The sequence below is a fragment of the Volvox carteri genome (genome assembly GCF_000143455.1).
Source record: "Volvox carteri f. nagariensis unplaced genomic scaffold VOLCAscaffold_80, whole genome shotgun sequence".
NCBI classification, from domain to species: domain Eukaryota; kingdom Viridiplantae; phylum Chlorophyta; class Chlorophyceae; order Chlamydomonadales; family Volvocaceae; genus Volvox; species Volvox carteri.
Window position 1 is genome coordinate 415769 of NW_003307623.1, and position 13161 is coordinate 428929.

The 13161-nt window shown below is 55.3% G+C and overlaps 4 protein-coding genes across 4 annotated transcripts in view; 2 read left to right on the plus strand and 2 right to left on the minus strand.

Annotated features, from left to right (window-relative positions):
* VOLCADRAFT_119793 (uncharacterized protein) overlaps window positions 1–900 on the minus strand; it is a gene marked incomplete at both ends in the record, with an annotated part of 18831 nt that extends 17931 nt beyond the window's left edge. The window contains 2 exons of the mRNA XM_002957814.1: window positions 20–156; window positions 795–900. Of these exons, the coding sequence (XP_002957860.1) occupies window positions 20–156; window positions 795–900 (243 nt within the window). The remainder of the gene's footprint in view (window positions 1–19; window positions 157–794) is intronic.
* Window positions 901–1904: 1004 nt separating this feature from the next.
* Window positions 1905–3831, plus strand: VOLCADRAFT_98985 (uncharacterized protein; the record flags this gene model as incomplete). Its single annotated transcript, XM_002957792.1, has 5 exons — window positions 1905–2325; window positions 2525–2640; window positions 2929–3045; window positions 3096–3398; window positions 3655–3831. The coding sequence occupies 5 exons, from the start codon at window positions 1905–1907 to the stop codon at window positions 3829–3831; spliced, it is 1134 nt and encodes a 377-aa protein (XP_002957838.1).
* A 1330-nt stretch (window positions 3832–5161) lies between these two features.
* apx3 (L-ascorbate peroxidase) lies at window positions 5162–9117 on the minus strand (the record flags this gene model as incomplete). Its single annotated transcript, XM_002957815.1, has 9 exons — window positions 8849–9117; window positions 8459–8590; window positions 7565–7737; window positions 7201–7346; window positions 6892–6980; window positions 6348–6532; window positions 5777–5882; window positions 5404–5448; window positions 5162–5242 (listed from the first exon to the last, which is right to left on the minus strand). Exons 1-9 carry the CDS (start codon window positions 9023–9025, stop codon window positions 5162–5164), a joined length of 1134 nt encoding a protein of 377 aa, XP_002957861.1. The 5' UTR covers window positions 9026–9117.
* A 395-nt stretch (window positions 9118–9512) lies between these two features.
* Window positions 9513–13161, plus strand: part of VOLCADRAFT_119797 (uncharacterized protein) — a gene marked incomplete at both ends in the record, with an annotated part of 6897 nt that continues 3248 nt past the window's right edge. Inside the window, 8 exons of the mRNA XM_002957793.1 lie at window positions 9513–9676; window positions 10448–10574; window positions 10955–11008; window positions 11514–11570; window positions 11899–11915; window positions 12238–12304; window positions 12753–12804; window positions 12943–13074. Coding sequence (XP_002957839.1) covers window positions 9513–9676; window positions 10448–10574; window positions 10955–11008; window positions 11514–11570; window positions 11899–11915; window positions 12238–12304; window positions 12753–12804; window positions 12943–13074 — 670 coding nt within the window. The remainder of the gene's footprint in view (window positions 9677–10447; window positions 10575–10954; window positions 11009–11513; window positions 11571–11898; window positions 11916–12237; window positions 12305–12752; window positions 12805–12942; window positions 13075–13161) is intronic.

The window sequence follows — 13161 nt, forward strand, 5'->3', positions numbered from 1 at the left end:
TGAGGATCCCCGGACTCACTGTGTGTTGCGGAGAAGATGTGGGCGGTTTCTTCTTCTTGGGCATGATGGCCACTCTTTTACCAGCAGGACCCATAGCTACATAAGGATGACCACACCTTGGGGCCGTGTGAATCAGCACAACTGTGTGTGTTGTGCCTGAAAGCAAAAGAAAAAAGGTGGCCAAGAAAGAGGTGGGTCATGTCTTCATAGAATTCCAGTACACAAGGAGAAAATTGTGCACAACTGTGCAATATTAGCCTGTATGTACTATACGAGATTTTGATATGCTCGACATGTGTGTTGCGAATATGTACGCGTTGAGCTACCATTGCAGTCGAAGCGCATGCTATTGCAGACAGGATACGAAAGTCACGCAGACATCCCAGGATGCTCTTTATCCACCAGTTCAGCCAGTGCAATGAAAGCAATAAAACGAAGAATGGGCACAGCGCATTTAGAACGTCACGACTGACCTTACGTTTCAGTTGCCCGGCCCGCTCCAAACATGCTACTAAGCTTGTATGTGTGGCGTGTGGCCGGTGATGGTGCTCTGACAGACGACCTCGAATAGAGTTGAATGTTGCACGCACGTGGTGTGCTGATGTCTTGCTGCCCTGCTCTCTCTCTCTGTTCCTGTGTGAAACGACAGCAGGAATCGCACAACAGTTGGCCGTATGGTTAAGAGGACGGCGGATATGCAAGCGTTCCTGAAAGTACGTATGTGGGAACAAACGGCGGAGGCGTCGGAGACAGTCATTGGGCTGTCCCAGAAAAGCGCGCACTAGCCGGCTTACCTTTTATCAGGACGCGTAGTTGGCAAAAGCTATAGAATTTGCAACGTCCGCGGCAAGAACGAAGACGGCTGCCCACAAAACCTGGACTGCGACGGGAAAGTGACATGATTATCAGGGACATGCGTGATGAGAGCGCGTCGCATTCAAACATAATCAGCATTGCAGGTTTGGGTGCTGAAGTTGTTGACTGGCCATGCAGCACAGGATATGAGACTGCAAACAAACATGCGGAAACTTATATGATTTAGGGACTTGTAATTTGTAGAACAAGTATGATCGAGTACACTGGCCGTCTCGCAATTATAAGCAGGTGGCAGGTACGGCAGGGAAGACGAAAGATTAAACTGTCAACTTGTTTAGGCATGTGCATATCGTCAGCGATGCGCGTTTTGTTTATGGTTTCAACTGAATAGCAGTTTGCCGGCTTGGAAGTCATTCGATTTGGCAACGGCGCTTATCGTGGGTAAGTAAGGTTTAGCATGCGCAGCCGGAAAACCGCGCTCTGATTTGAGTACCGTATTGTTGCGAATGTTTTGGTGGCCTATTTCATAAAAATAATATTTACTCTTACATTTATGAACAAGAACTCCTAACGGCTTTATAATCGTTAGCGCCCAGGCGGGAAAACTCGTACAAGCGCAGTTTTTGAGCTGTTTCCTTTGCAAAGTCATCCATCATCTGCTACTATTTATTTGCGCACATCTGGTATCCTCTATTCCACGCGCCATGGATCCGCCCAACTTGTCGCCCGAGCTCGAAAAGGGACATCATAGGGGACGTGCATCGGAGGACGAGCTGTAGAGTTTGGACAGGATGGGTATTACAGGACACGTGCAGAGTTGCCCTGCGGTGTGCGGTGATCGTATAGTAGCTACTATACCTCAACAGCTTCTTAATTTTTTGGGGATAATTATAATAGTATAAAAAAAGAGCAAGGGCGTCAGGCAATAAATAAATTTACAGAGGAATTGTAATACTTATTTAGGGTTGACCAGCTGCGACAGCTACTTCGTTGGAAGTCAGCTGCAGCGTCTGTGGACATTTTATGCGGGCAAAATAATTGAGAGAAAACCCCTTCACGAATTTGTAGAAGTTTAGCGCATAAAAAAAATGAAAAGTCCTTTTTTGATTGTGAAAAGGTTTGCGTACCAAGACTTTAGCGCCAATACGGTGCCAAAAGCACTGAATGGCTTCATTGATCCATATATGTTCAGATGTTACGATGATGAGTTGCTCAGTACTTTGGGGTTGCGGCCGCTGCTGCGGCTCCTTAGGCTCCTATGTTGTGGGAGGCATCTTCTCCTTCGCAGGGCTGGGTCATGGCCTGCCAGCTCGAGCATTGACCTCTCAACAATCAGTCTATTATCCAATCGATCCGTTCGCTTCCGCACGTACAGCGACACAGCAGAACGTGACCATCTTCAAGAATGGTTCTTGCCCAACCTGCAATCTTTCGCCGTGCAATATAACAAGGTTTGGGATTCTCAGGCTTGGCTTTTGAGAGCTTTGACTATGAAATGCAGGGAGTCAGGTGCGCTAACATGGAAATGATTTCACCAAGGCTGCTACAACTGTAGCAAATTAGTTCCAAGTTCCAAAGTTCTGCACATGTTCAGGGATGTCTGTAAAAGCCGGAGGGGGCATGGACGGTAGAGTGGTGCTGGTGCGGGTACATGGGGGACTATCAGCTATAGCGCAACATGCCTGGCCTGGCCTCCCAAATTCCCCAGATGAGTCTGGCCAATGCCAGGGGCGGAGCCTCAGTCATAATGGCGTGCACGTTGCGCCTTTGAAACGCGAGGCCACCATCATACTTAGCCCATATAGGGTTGTGGAAGTACACGAGGTGTGTTCACGGCCGTACGGCCGTTGGGGCAATAAACCCCTAACTCCCAACAGCCCAACCGGAAATGCATGAACATTAGATGTAAACACTGGGGCATTGCTGCTTGGGCGTGCACCAGCCACTTGAAACGCGCACCTCTAAGTGGGGCCGCCCCCATCCAGTTCAGATAGTGGCAAGCCTTGATGCCAGTATTTCCACTGGGGAAAGCACGGGGGTCACCCAGGGTTTCCAGACACTCCCACCATGCATCCAGCCGCTTAGCATATTCTTGAAGTATGGCCCCCACAGGCAACTTATGAGTGGTTTTATGCGAAGTCATCACCATGCATGCTAATGGGGGTTTCCTCTCTAAAGCTAAGACCTTGCTTGTCCAGCACTCAGCAACGCCCCCAGTGCCAACTCCAGGTCGGCAATGGAGGCCCGACGGCACAGCGTCCCTTTCCTCTTAACCACAGAGTTCCAAAACCTCAGTGCAAGGTTGGTTCAATGGAACTGGAGTGGCCTCTGCACCAGGCCACGGTAAAGGGAAATCATTGCCGGGTTCCTCACCCCTATGGGTGCCACTCCTGGGCCATTGGGTTAGCCATTGCACCATCGATATTCACACCAATAAAGTCGGGTCGCCAAACTTGCACCCCATGCAAAAGCATCAGTGCATCAAGCGTGTCATAGAGAGGCATACAGAGCTTAGGGGTGGTAACTTTCTTAACCCGACACAAGGCACGGAGCCCAAACGTGACCCACCGTCCTGCCACGTGGTGCGGCTGAGGTCTGCAGACCAGCAGGGGCATAGTGCAGTCCGAGATACGACGCCATTTCCTTGCAGGCCGCCAGCACCCGCATACCCACCCCACTAACTGGTACTCGGCCTGTAAGAGCCGCTTTTGCTTGTGCCATGGACTAAATAATAGGGACTTCAAACTTGGTAGCGTTCATGGCCATTCTCATCGCCATGCAGAAGGCTTCAAGTAGCCCGAGTAGGCATTGAGCCCTTTTGTGCCTCACTGCCTTCAGTCATGCATCATCAACGACAAGCAGTCTGCTCACGAAGGGTGCTCTATCGGCGTTGGCGGCAAACAGAGCACGCGAGGACGGCGTTATGTACCTAGGGAGGAGCGGGTATGCCCTGCTGCGGCACTGATAGCCATACTGAAGATCGGCACTGATAGCCATATTGAAGATCGGCACTGATAGCCATATTGAAGATCGGCACTGATAGCCATATTGAAGATCGGCACTGATAGCCATATTGAAGATCGGCACTGATAGCCATATTGAAGATGAGAAGCAAGCCTTGCTGGACTGTCCGGCGTATGGTGAAATCAGATCTGATATGGATTTCCTACGACTACGAAGTGGGAACCTGATCGTCTGGCGAAGATGCTGGAACATATGTGGTCCCACCACAACTCTAGCGTTCCCTTTAGTCGTTAGCCTCCTTTATCACTTTGCTTTGTCTGAAGTGCGAGGTAGGATGGTGCTTAGAGGCGATCTGGAAGCCCTTGAGCACTAGTAGGCTTGTATTGGGCGGTTTACAGCTACAGGGTACGCACCCTCAAACCATGTAACACACATGCACACACAAATATTGGCATACCGTGCAGTACGCCACCTGGCCTGCTAATATCACACATCTCCTGCACTTCGCATCTAAGACATATCGGAATATACATCAAAGAGCTTTCACGACCTGAGACACCCGCCCATGAGAAGATAACATCTGTGCATACCACCACAATACACATCGGCCAGTGATGGGGGGAGCTCCTAGCTGTTTGGTATCCAAGACAGCCACGACCGGAGCTCATGCGCGTTCCCCCTTTCCGTGTACCTTGCAGATTATTGGACAATGATTGCATGTACCTCTTGCTGCCCCTACCCTTCAACCCATGTATACCATTCAATACACAAAATAGAGGTGCTTAGCGTATCATACGCGGCCTCCGAGCTTGCTGCATAAAATAGCCAGGCTGCTGCAAGGCGGTGAAGGCGTTAACCCAGCCAGGGCACGAGCATTCCAAAAGGATCACTGTTCTGACACCATCACCATTACCGAACATCACTATTAGGACAACTTATCCATATGCACCAAGGACAAGTTGGCAGTTCACCGTCCTTGCTAGTACGTGTACCAGTATTGTGCGAAGGTAACAAGGTGATCAGGGAGCCAGCCAAGTGACCTCCGAGGAACCAGGCGGGGTAATGACACGCTGGACGGAGAGTGTGTGCATGTCACGAGATTCCACTAGATACATGATGGAACGCGACGTGGAAACTGCTGCCGCTGTGTCTCCCACATCCTCTGCTACTGCTAATACCATATACTCACATCTGCTGTGGTACACAGCCTCCACAGCCCAGCAGCATCAGCAGCTTCCACAGCGATACAAATCATCTCAAGGGTGGAGCAAACAAGCCGCAGACGCAACCGGGGCGCGGCCTTGCCGTACATACTTGTACGCTGCCACAGACTCCTCATAATTACCAGTGCACCTCTGCTCTATGCCCATGATCAGCTGCTCTAAGACGTGGCGGCCGCCTTCTCCGCCGAAGGGAACGGTACTCCCAGCTCCAGCAGCTTGCCAAACGCCACGGCAAAGTCCTGGCGGGCAGTCCATGGGGGAGAAAGGGATTCAAGAGGTGTTTCCAAATGCGATGACGACGACGATGATGATGGTGGCACTGCTTTCTGTCGCTCGTCAGGAACCCAACCGGGAGGAAACCACGAGACGGGATTAAGCAGCTGTGTGTAAGAGGGCGTACCTTGAAAAACGCCTCTTCATCCTTGGCGTACTGAGCGACGTATTTCTGCACTCCGGGTGGTGGCAGCGGGTCAGCGGGTCGCTGGGTCAGTAGCATCGGGACACGGGTGGACTTTCGAACGAGCGAACGTAGATTCAGAAACTAGATTCAAAAACATCACACCAGGAATTACGAATAGAAAGTCTCGGCCAACATCTAAGCACGTGTACCCCGTGTCCGCCTGAGGTCGGGAAAGGGACTGATGGCTGTGACTTCACATTACACAATTTGCTGCTGCTGCCGTCAACCGAAGTGCTGCTCCATAGCTGAACTACAGTTACGTAAGTCACCAAATCACAAAGCGAACCCCAGGCCCCCCGCTCCGCAACCGCACCTTGAAGGTCCTGTCCGACAGCAAGGCCAGGTCAGTGGGCAGCATCATCAGGGTGCCGGTCTTGGCGTCCTCGTACTGCAGAGGACCGTCCCACTTCTTAGGGCGCCTGGACGCAGACAGACATCGGGGACAGCGGCGGACCCGGGTCGGGTCGTGTTAGGCTGGGTGAGGACCCCAAGTGAGGTGCGGTGTGCGGCAAGTCATCAGACATACATGCGGCGGTTGAATCCTTGAAAACGGCACACAGGCGGTATCAACTACAGTACAAGTTAGGAACAGCCCGGAACAATAATAATGATTGGGTATAGTGCACCGTTTATGAACGTGCTGTGCCGTGTGCAAAGTGAACAGCGACGATCAATACGTGCATGGGCGTCCATTCGCGTCATGAGCCCCCCACGGCCATCTTCCGCTCCCACAGCCCCCTGCCCCCTCCCCCTCTATGAACCCTCTAGAGGGCCCCTAACCATGTCGGCGCCTCCCGCCTCCTGACTAATAGCGTTCCAATCCAACCCCCCTGACTCTGCCGCCCAGATCCGACCCTTCCTCTTCCCTCCCCCGCTCCTCTCACCATTTGTTGTTGACGAGCTCCTGGAAGTACAGGTTGGAGAAGGTGGTGGGGGCGTTGGTCCAAGGCCCGGAGAAACCGCTGCGGTCCGGGTGGCAGCGACCCAGCGTATGCGCCCCGCTGAGGGCCACAATGTCCCGGTCGTCAAACCCCATGCGGTGGAAAATGTCCCGGAGGTGCTTGGCGCCCTGGCCGAGGTGAGGGAAGCGAGTAGTTGAGTGGGCGCGCAGGACTGTTAGCAGGAACGCGAGGCGGTGGAAATGAGCCCGGAAACGTAGTCTACCGGCAAATGAGGGGGATAGGTCACAGGGAGTTGCGGCGCAGCGAGGGCGGACGATGTGAATCCCCCAACTCGAGGTACACATATCCCGTGCACATCGGGGGAGCAGTACGGCACACAAATACACCGCGGGAGTTCCCAGACGTCCTCAGATTACCTTGTCCCTCGGATTACCCCTTCTCTCCTTACAATGTTCTACTCCTTGCTGACTCGGCCGCTGACTCAGCAACCCCCCTTTCTAAACCCCCTCGGGAGATCGCCACGCACCAGAGTCGCATTCGGCAGTCGGCCATCCGGCACAATCTTGGATCCGTCCGAGTAGTCCTCCCGGCCTGGTCGCCATGCCACCGAGGGACCTGGAGCAGTGGGAATGGAGGGCGGTTGGGAAGGGTTGCATAGAGCTTTGGATGTCGGGTCAGGAGGCGGCTTTTGAACGGCTTAACCTAATCAACAGCAGGTATGGTACGCTCCCACCAAGAGCAACCCACATGCACTCCAACAATGCCCCACATTTTCTAATTCCCCCGGCCCCGGTCCCCCACCCCGCCTCACCCCCGGTCCCCCACCCCGCCTCACCCCCCATGTCCTCGATGGCCACTACTCCCGCCAGCGTCCACAAGTCCGCGTAGCTGATCCAGGGGTGGGCCGCCTTCACCGGCTCCAACAGCTGGCGGGCAATGGCCAGACCGCGATTGGCAGCCCACTCGCATTCGGGAGGGAACCTGTCATCAGAAACGGTGAGAAGGTACAAACAGAGAATGTCAATCCAGATACTGATGCCGCCTAAAACCACCAGGCAACTCCCGGACTCAGATACACGCGAGAGGCTCATGCATCCTCCGTGCTCGCCCTCACGCCCCTTCCAGTAACAGACGTCCACTATGCCACGTGCGTGTACGACACCATACCACATCCCACCTTAAGTTAGCCGACATCTCACCTCATGGTCGCGCCGTTGGAGCCGCCGGTGCAACTACTCTTGTCGTACGTGCCAGATGCGTGCCAAGCAAGCCGTACCAGCAGCGGGCCGTATGAACCGTCGTCATAATCCGCAGCTTCTAGGAGGGAAGAGATGGAATCACGAACCGCAGCGTAGTCACCCGGAGTCGAAGTCTGTGGGGAATACATGCGAGGCGAAAATTTGGCAACAACCAAGTTAAGGAAGGAAACGCACGGGCAAGTCTGCAAGGTGTGAAGGCTGAGGAAGACAAAACAGAATGGTCAGGGTCAAAGGACTGGCCCGCGGTGGCCTAGTACTATCAGTGAAGGTGGCGGACGAAAGGGTTGCTGGTGTTGGTGGCTGGCATGCCCCCGGTGTAGTCAACACCGTGAGAGGGAGCGCAAGGGGGTGTTCATGGGAACATGGGCACAGGATTGGTTGAGGTAGGAGCACAGGGGCGAAAAGCACCCAGACGCGAAATGTGTTGCGCGTGGGGGCTTGTGATGGCAGCGCCGTGTGGCTGTTGCCAATAAAGCTGCTCGCTGGGCAGCGCGAGCATCGGCGGGCAGGGATAGGGGACGCGGTGCCACCAACCGGTGTGTTAAGTCGTGTTAAGACCGGCCCCATACAAAATGAAAGATAGAAGAACACTGCGCCTGTCGCACGATCCCCCAATCAGCAAACGATCCCAACCTGATCCCGGCCGCCATGCATCTGGCAAAATGTCTGTCCTGGACCACCTCTCGAAGACTGGCCACAGACGCGACAGGCCTATCCGGCACCCAACAGCAGAAGCTCCGACAGTGTGTTTCAGGAGGAGAACCGAGAACTACATCGCCAGACGCCGACCATGCTGATCTGTGAGGGCCAAGGCGACAGAGCAAGTGGCCTCACCTTCGGGGCAGTCCCGGTGGGCAGCGTTGGAGGCCCGGCCAGGGGTCCAGATGGAGGAGGCTGCGACGTGAAAAGCGAGTACCCGTACAACATGCCAGCGCCTAGACCGCCAAAAATCAGCGCCTGGACTCCCTGCAAATAGTCGTGTAAGGAAAAGAGGGAGAGACAGTCAACAAAGGCGAGCAAGTGATACCCGATGGACTTTGGACAGGACATATGACTGGCTTGACCATCGAAATGACCTGTAGAATAGCCTACAATTTTACATCATTCCGCAGGGCAATTCCTTCTGAGTTTTTCCGCTCTGGCAACTCCCAGATGGCCATGGCAGTTCGCCACGTTGGCAACACCCCTGATGATCCAGAGACACGGAATAGTCAGTTCACGCACCCGAATCTTGCCCTTCGACCCTGAGTCTGCCTTAACAGCCTCTGGAGCTGCTTTGGCTGCCTCCGCAGCGGCATTGTCGGAAAACGTCCGGAACTGCTGCTGCAGAAGGGATGAGGGAGCCGCCTGCCGGGCAAGCAACGATCCCAACCGCAGCATGCGTGGGGCCGACGTAGCCATTTTGGCTGTTCGGTAAAGCAGGTCTAGCTCTTTCAAATTAACGATACCAAAACGGTCTAAGCGACGGTTGCCCGCTCCTATTAGACAATGAACAAATGATAAGGACCTGCAAATTATATGTGTCTTACAGGTTTAGCATGTTGTACGCCAAATATCGTTTCAACGACTGCCGTACCTGTGAAATCCTTTGGGCAGCAGTTGCTATTGAGCTGGATCCACCCATGGATGTTTCATGCATGTTTCATGTCGCCTGCGTCAGGTCATGTACGGACTCGACACCTTTATCCATCGCACGTCCCCTGTAGTCGGGCGTGTGAATTTTGTGCATCTCTAATCTTGAGTGAAGGTTTGTTTTCTGTTCTTTGATTGGTACACTGAAATCCTAAGTCGGAGCGAATAACTGAAGGATGGAACGCGACGAGGTCAGTTATGGGTTTGACTGGAATTTTTTGACTTTTCACTTTATTCATAGTTTTACAGTAATGTAATGTCGCGGATGTGCATGCAGGTGGACGGCGCCAAGTGGGACGCTTGGAACCGGGCACTAGCCGGAACAGCTGGTGTTCTTGCTGTTGGAGGTCGCAAAGACGACGGTTCTTTGGCAAAACTTTACGATATTGCTGTGGAGCTTCGTGAACGGCTTCGTTACAGGTCGGCTCGCGGGGAATCGTGGTGGGCGCGTATGCTGGGGCCAATACGCAGCCTCGATGCGTACGTAAGCATGATTGGTTAAGATGAAGATTGGAGAAGTATTCGCGTTAGGTGTATTGGGTGAAAGAAATTACCTTTCGCGTTACCGAGGGCTTGTTGTCCCCCATGTTAACACGACGATCAACCGCCCTTCATGAAATTATAATCCTCATATAGTATCTGGTATCCTAATTACACACAACACGTTTTGCTCGCTTCGGTCGGAGTGGAGGCCAGCCAACATCGAGCCACTCCAGGCGGTAAACCAGCGCAAACCAAAAAACATTCAAGCGCAAAGAAGCCGATTTTGACACTTTATGTTTCCGGCTATAATACTTATGCCATCTGCGTCGTTTGATATTTGGGTCTTGTCTATCCGGCTAGGGTGGAGTAACGCCAACTGGCTATGCTACTTGCAGTGAAAAATCCATTTAACAGAAAAACGCAAGCTTTTGCAGCTGCAACCTTTCACTTCTTATGTCTCGGAGCGCTGTCGCTCACAGCGAAACAGTGAAAGAAGGCCTTACCAAACGTTGACCTGCTTAAGCCATGCATGTGCATAACCTGATAGGAAAACACTGAAAGCACCTGAAAAGCGACAAAACGAGCTGTACTCATTCGATCTCCTCATACATACCACCGCTCTGTACCCGCTACGCTTTTCCCTCGCACCCACTGTGATTCCCCCTTCCCTCATCCCGCTCTCCGGCCTCGCTCCCTCTCCCCCCTCAGCCAGGCCCGGCTCCGCAATCTGAAGCAAGAGCTGTCCGCCACCGCGGCCGCCGCCCGGTCGGAGCGCCATGAGGCTATGATCCGATTGCAGGAGCTGGAGACGGAGGTGGCCAGGCTGGCGGGGGCGGTGGGTGAGGGAGGGGTGAGGCGAGGAGCGTGTGGGGAGGATTTGTGGGTGCGTGGGTGGGTGAGGGAGGGTGGGGGGAGTTCACACGTGGACATGCAGGTATGTATGTATGTATGTGGAAGGATGCTCAGATGCGGCGAGAGGGCAAAGAGAGGGGCCTGAGAGGGAAGTTGAGAGCGAGCCCGGAGCTGACCCACATGCAGCCACCAGGCAGTTTGTCGTGTGGGTGCGTTGCGGACTGGGCGGCGAGGGGGTGTACTGGTGGGGGGAGGGCGGGTTGGTTCTGCCTGAGCCCACTGGATATCCTTTCCCCCCATCGGCTTTCCCCCCTCGCTTATACCCCCTCTCCATCCCCTCCCCCGGCCCCCTCCCCCCTGCAGGTCCAGGCCCAGGGCAGCACACTGGCCGCAAGGGAAACCGTGTCTCAATCGCAGGTGGGGGGTCGAGGGGGTGGGTGGGGGTGGGGGAGGGATGACGAAGGGTTTGAGGGGGGGCGTGTCAGAGCCGAGATGGCGAGCTAGGAGTCATCATGGATCAGTAGCCACTGGCACACGGGTTCCGGAGCTCGGATCTGCCACCGCCCAGCACGGGGTGGGCGGCAGTGGAGGCAGTGGGGGCGAAGGGGAGGGAGGGAGAGGAGGGAGGGGAGGGGGACCAAGGAGGCATGACGGCTGGTGCAGGGGTAATGAGGGGTGATGGGGTAATGACGGCGTTACGGAGACGTGGAGGGACTAGCCACAAGCACGTCGGGGAGGTTGCTTCGCTTTCTCTACCAGCCTTCCCTACCCGGCTCAATCTCTTCCTTAATCGCCTCATCTTGCATCCACCTCCTCCCTCCCCTCCCCCCTAAATTACTTGTCTACCTATGATATAATCTTTTCTTCAATCGTCTGTGCTTCGTCGTACTCCCTCTCCCTCCTCCCTCCTCCCCGACACCAGGCAGCGGAGAATGAGCAGTTGCGGCGGCACATCGCCAGGCTGGAGGGACAGCTGCAGGTGGGGGCGGGGGGATCACAGGCTTTGCTGTATCGCCTATGTCGTACCAATGCCGAGGGCTGCTTGCCTCCAGGGTCCCCTTGCTGTGCAGGGGAGGGTGGCGTCCCCACTCACTGATAGCGCACTCCTATCTGTTAGGTGACCTGATCTGGCTCCTAATTAAGCGCCGTCAGACACCACCCCACGATAAGGCTTTCTTATCCGGACTCCCCCTCGCCCCGCCGAACCCCATGTACCCCCGCCCGCTGCTCGGTGGTGCGGCTGACCTGGGCGCCATCGCTGCTGCCGCCCCTGCGACCGCTGCTGCTACTGCTGCCGAGGGCTGTAGCGCTGCGAGGAGGACAGGTGGGAAACAGGGGCAGTGTACGAGTGTGTTTGTGTTCGTGTTTTATTTGTATGTATGTGTGTTTGGTGGGGGTTATGGGGTCGTTTTGAGGGGTCAGTGGGCTGAGTCGGGGGGTGCTGAGGGTGTGGGGGAAAAAGGGTGGGGAGGGGGGAGGGGCGCACTCCGGTGGATTGGGGGGCTGCCGGGGGCCCGACCGGTGCCTGATGGTGGGTCTGAGGTTGGTGTGAGTCAGGAGATGTACAGCAGTACAGTGCCCTTCTTCCCGTGTTCCTACTGCCGTACTCTATCCGTACATGCATCTGGTATTCGTACCCCCCACAGGCGTGTGACGATCTCGGAGCGCAACGATGCACTGCGGCACCTGGACAGAATGACCCGACTGCTAGAGGTACGACAACTGGTGTGTCGTGTCCGCGTGTGTGTTGGTGTGTTTAGTGCGGGCGTGTCAGGGAGAGGGTCAAGGTACGGAACGCACGAGGTCATGTATGTATGGAGCCACCAGCACCAGCACCAGGCGGCTACCCCTTCCCCCCCTCCCCCTCTCCCCCTCCTTCGGAGCGGGTTCCAACCCCGCCCTGCCGGACTGCCCCTTTTGTCCATGTCGGGCTGCTCCAATGGAGGGGGGAAGGGGGGAGGGAGGGAGTGTGTATGTGTCTGGTTCCCAACGTGCCTGGTCTGGTCCTGTACCCCCGCACCCTAGGGTGGCATGTCAGTCGGTACGTCGGTCTGGGTCCGCTGGTTCCTGCGTCCCTCTGTCTTCACGAGGGCTTCGTCGTACACAGTATCTCAGATGCCTCCTTTGTCCGTATGTACGTATGTCTGTGTTCCCCCCTCAGGAGTCGGAGGCCCGTGTGGCCGCGGTGCAGGCGGAGCACAGCAACCTACTCGGTGAGTGAGGAGAAGGGCGGACGGGGGAGGGGGGAGTTCTGGAACACACCCACACCCGCACCCACACCCACCTCCCTTTTATGTATGCGTATATGAATGTACGACCCCTCCCCCCCCTCGTCAACCCCGTCACCCCAGACGAGATGGTGGCCGCCAAGGGCCGCTTAGCTGACCTGTCAGCCCTGGAGACGCTGTACGGCGCCGCACGGGACGAGCTTCAACGTCTGGACAAGGAGAACTTGGAGCTCAAGGACATTGCGGCGTCGGGGGGTGTGACGTTGGGCCGCAGCAGGATCCTGGAGGCGCTGGGAATAGCGGACAGCAGCACCACGGCGGCAGCGGCGGGGGCAGGGGGGG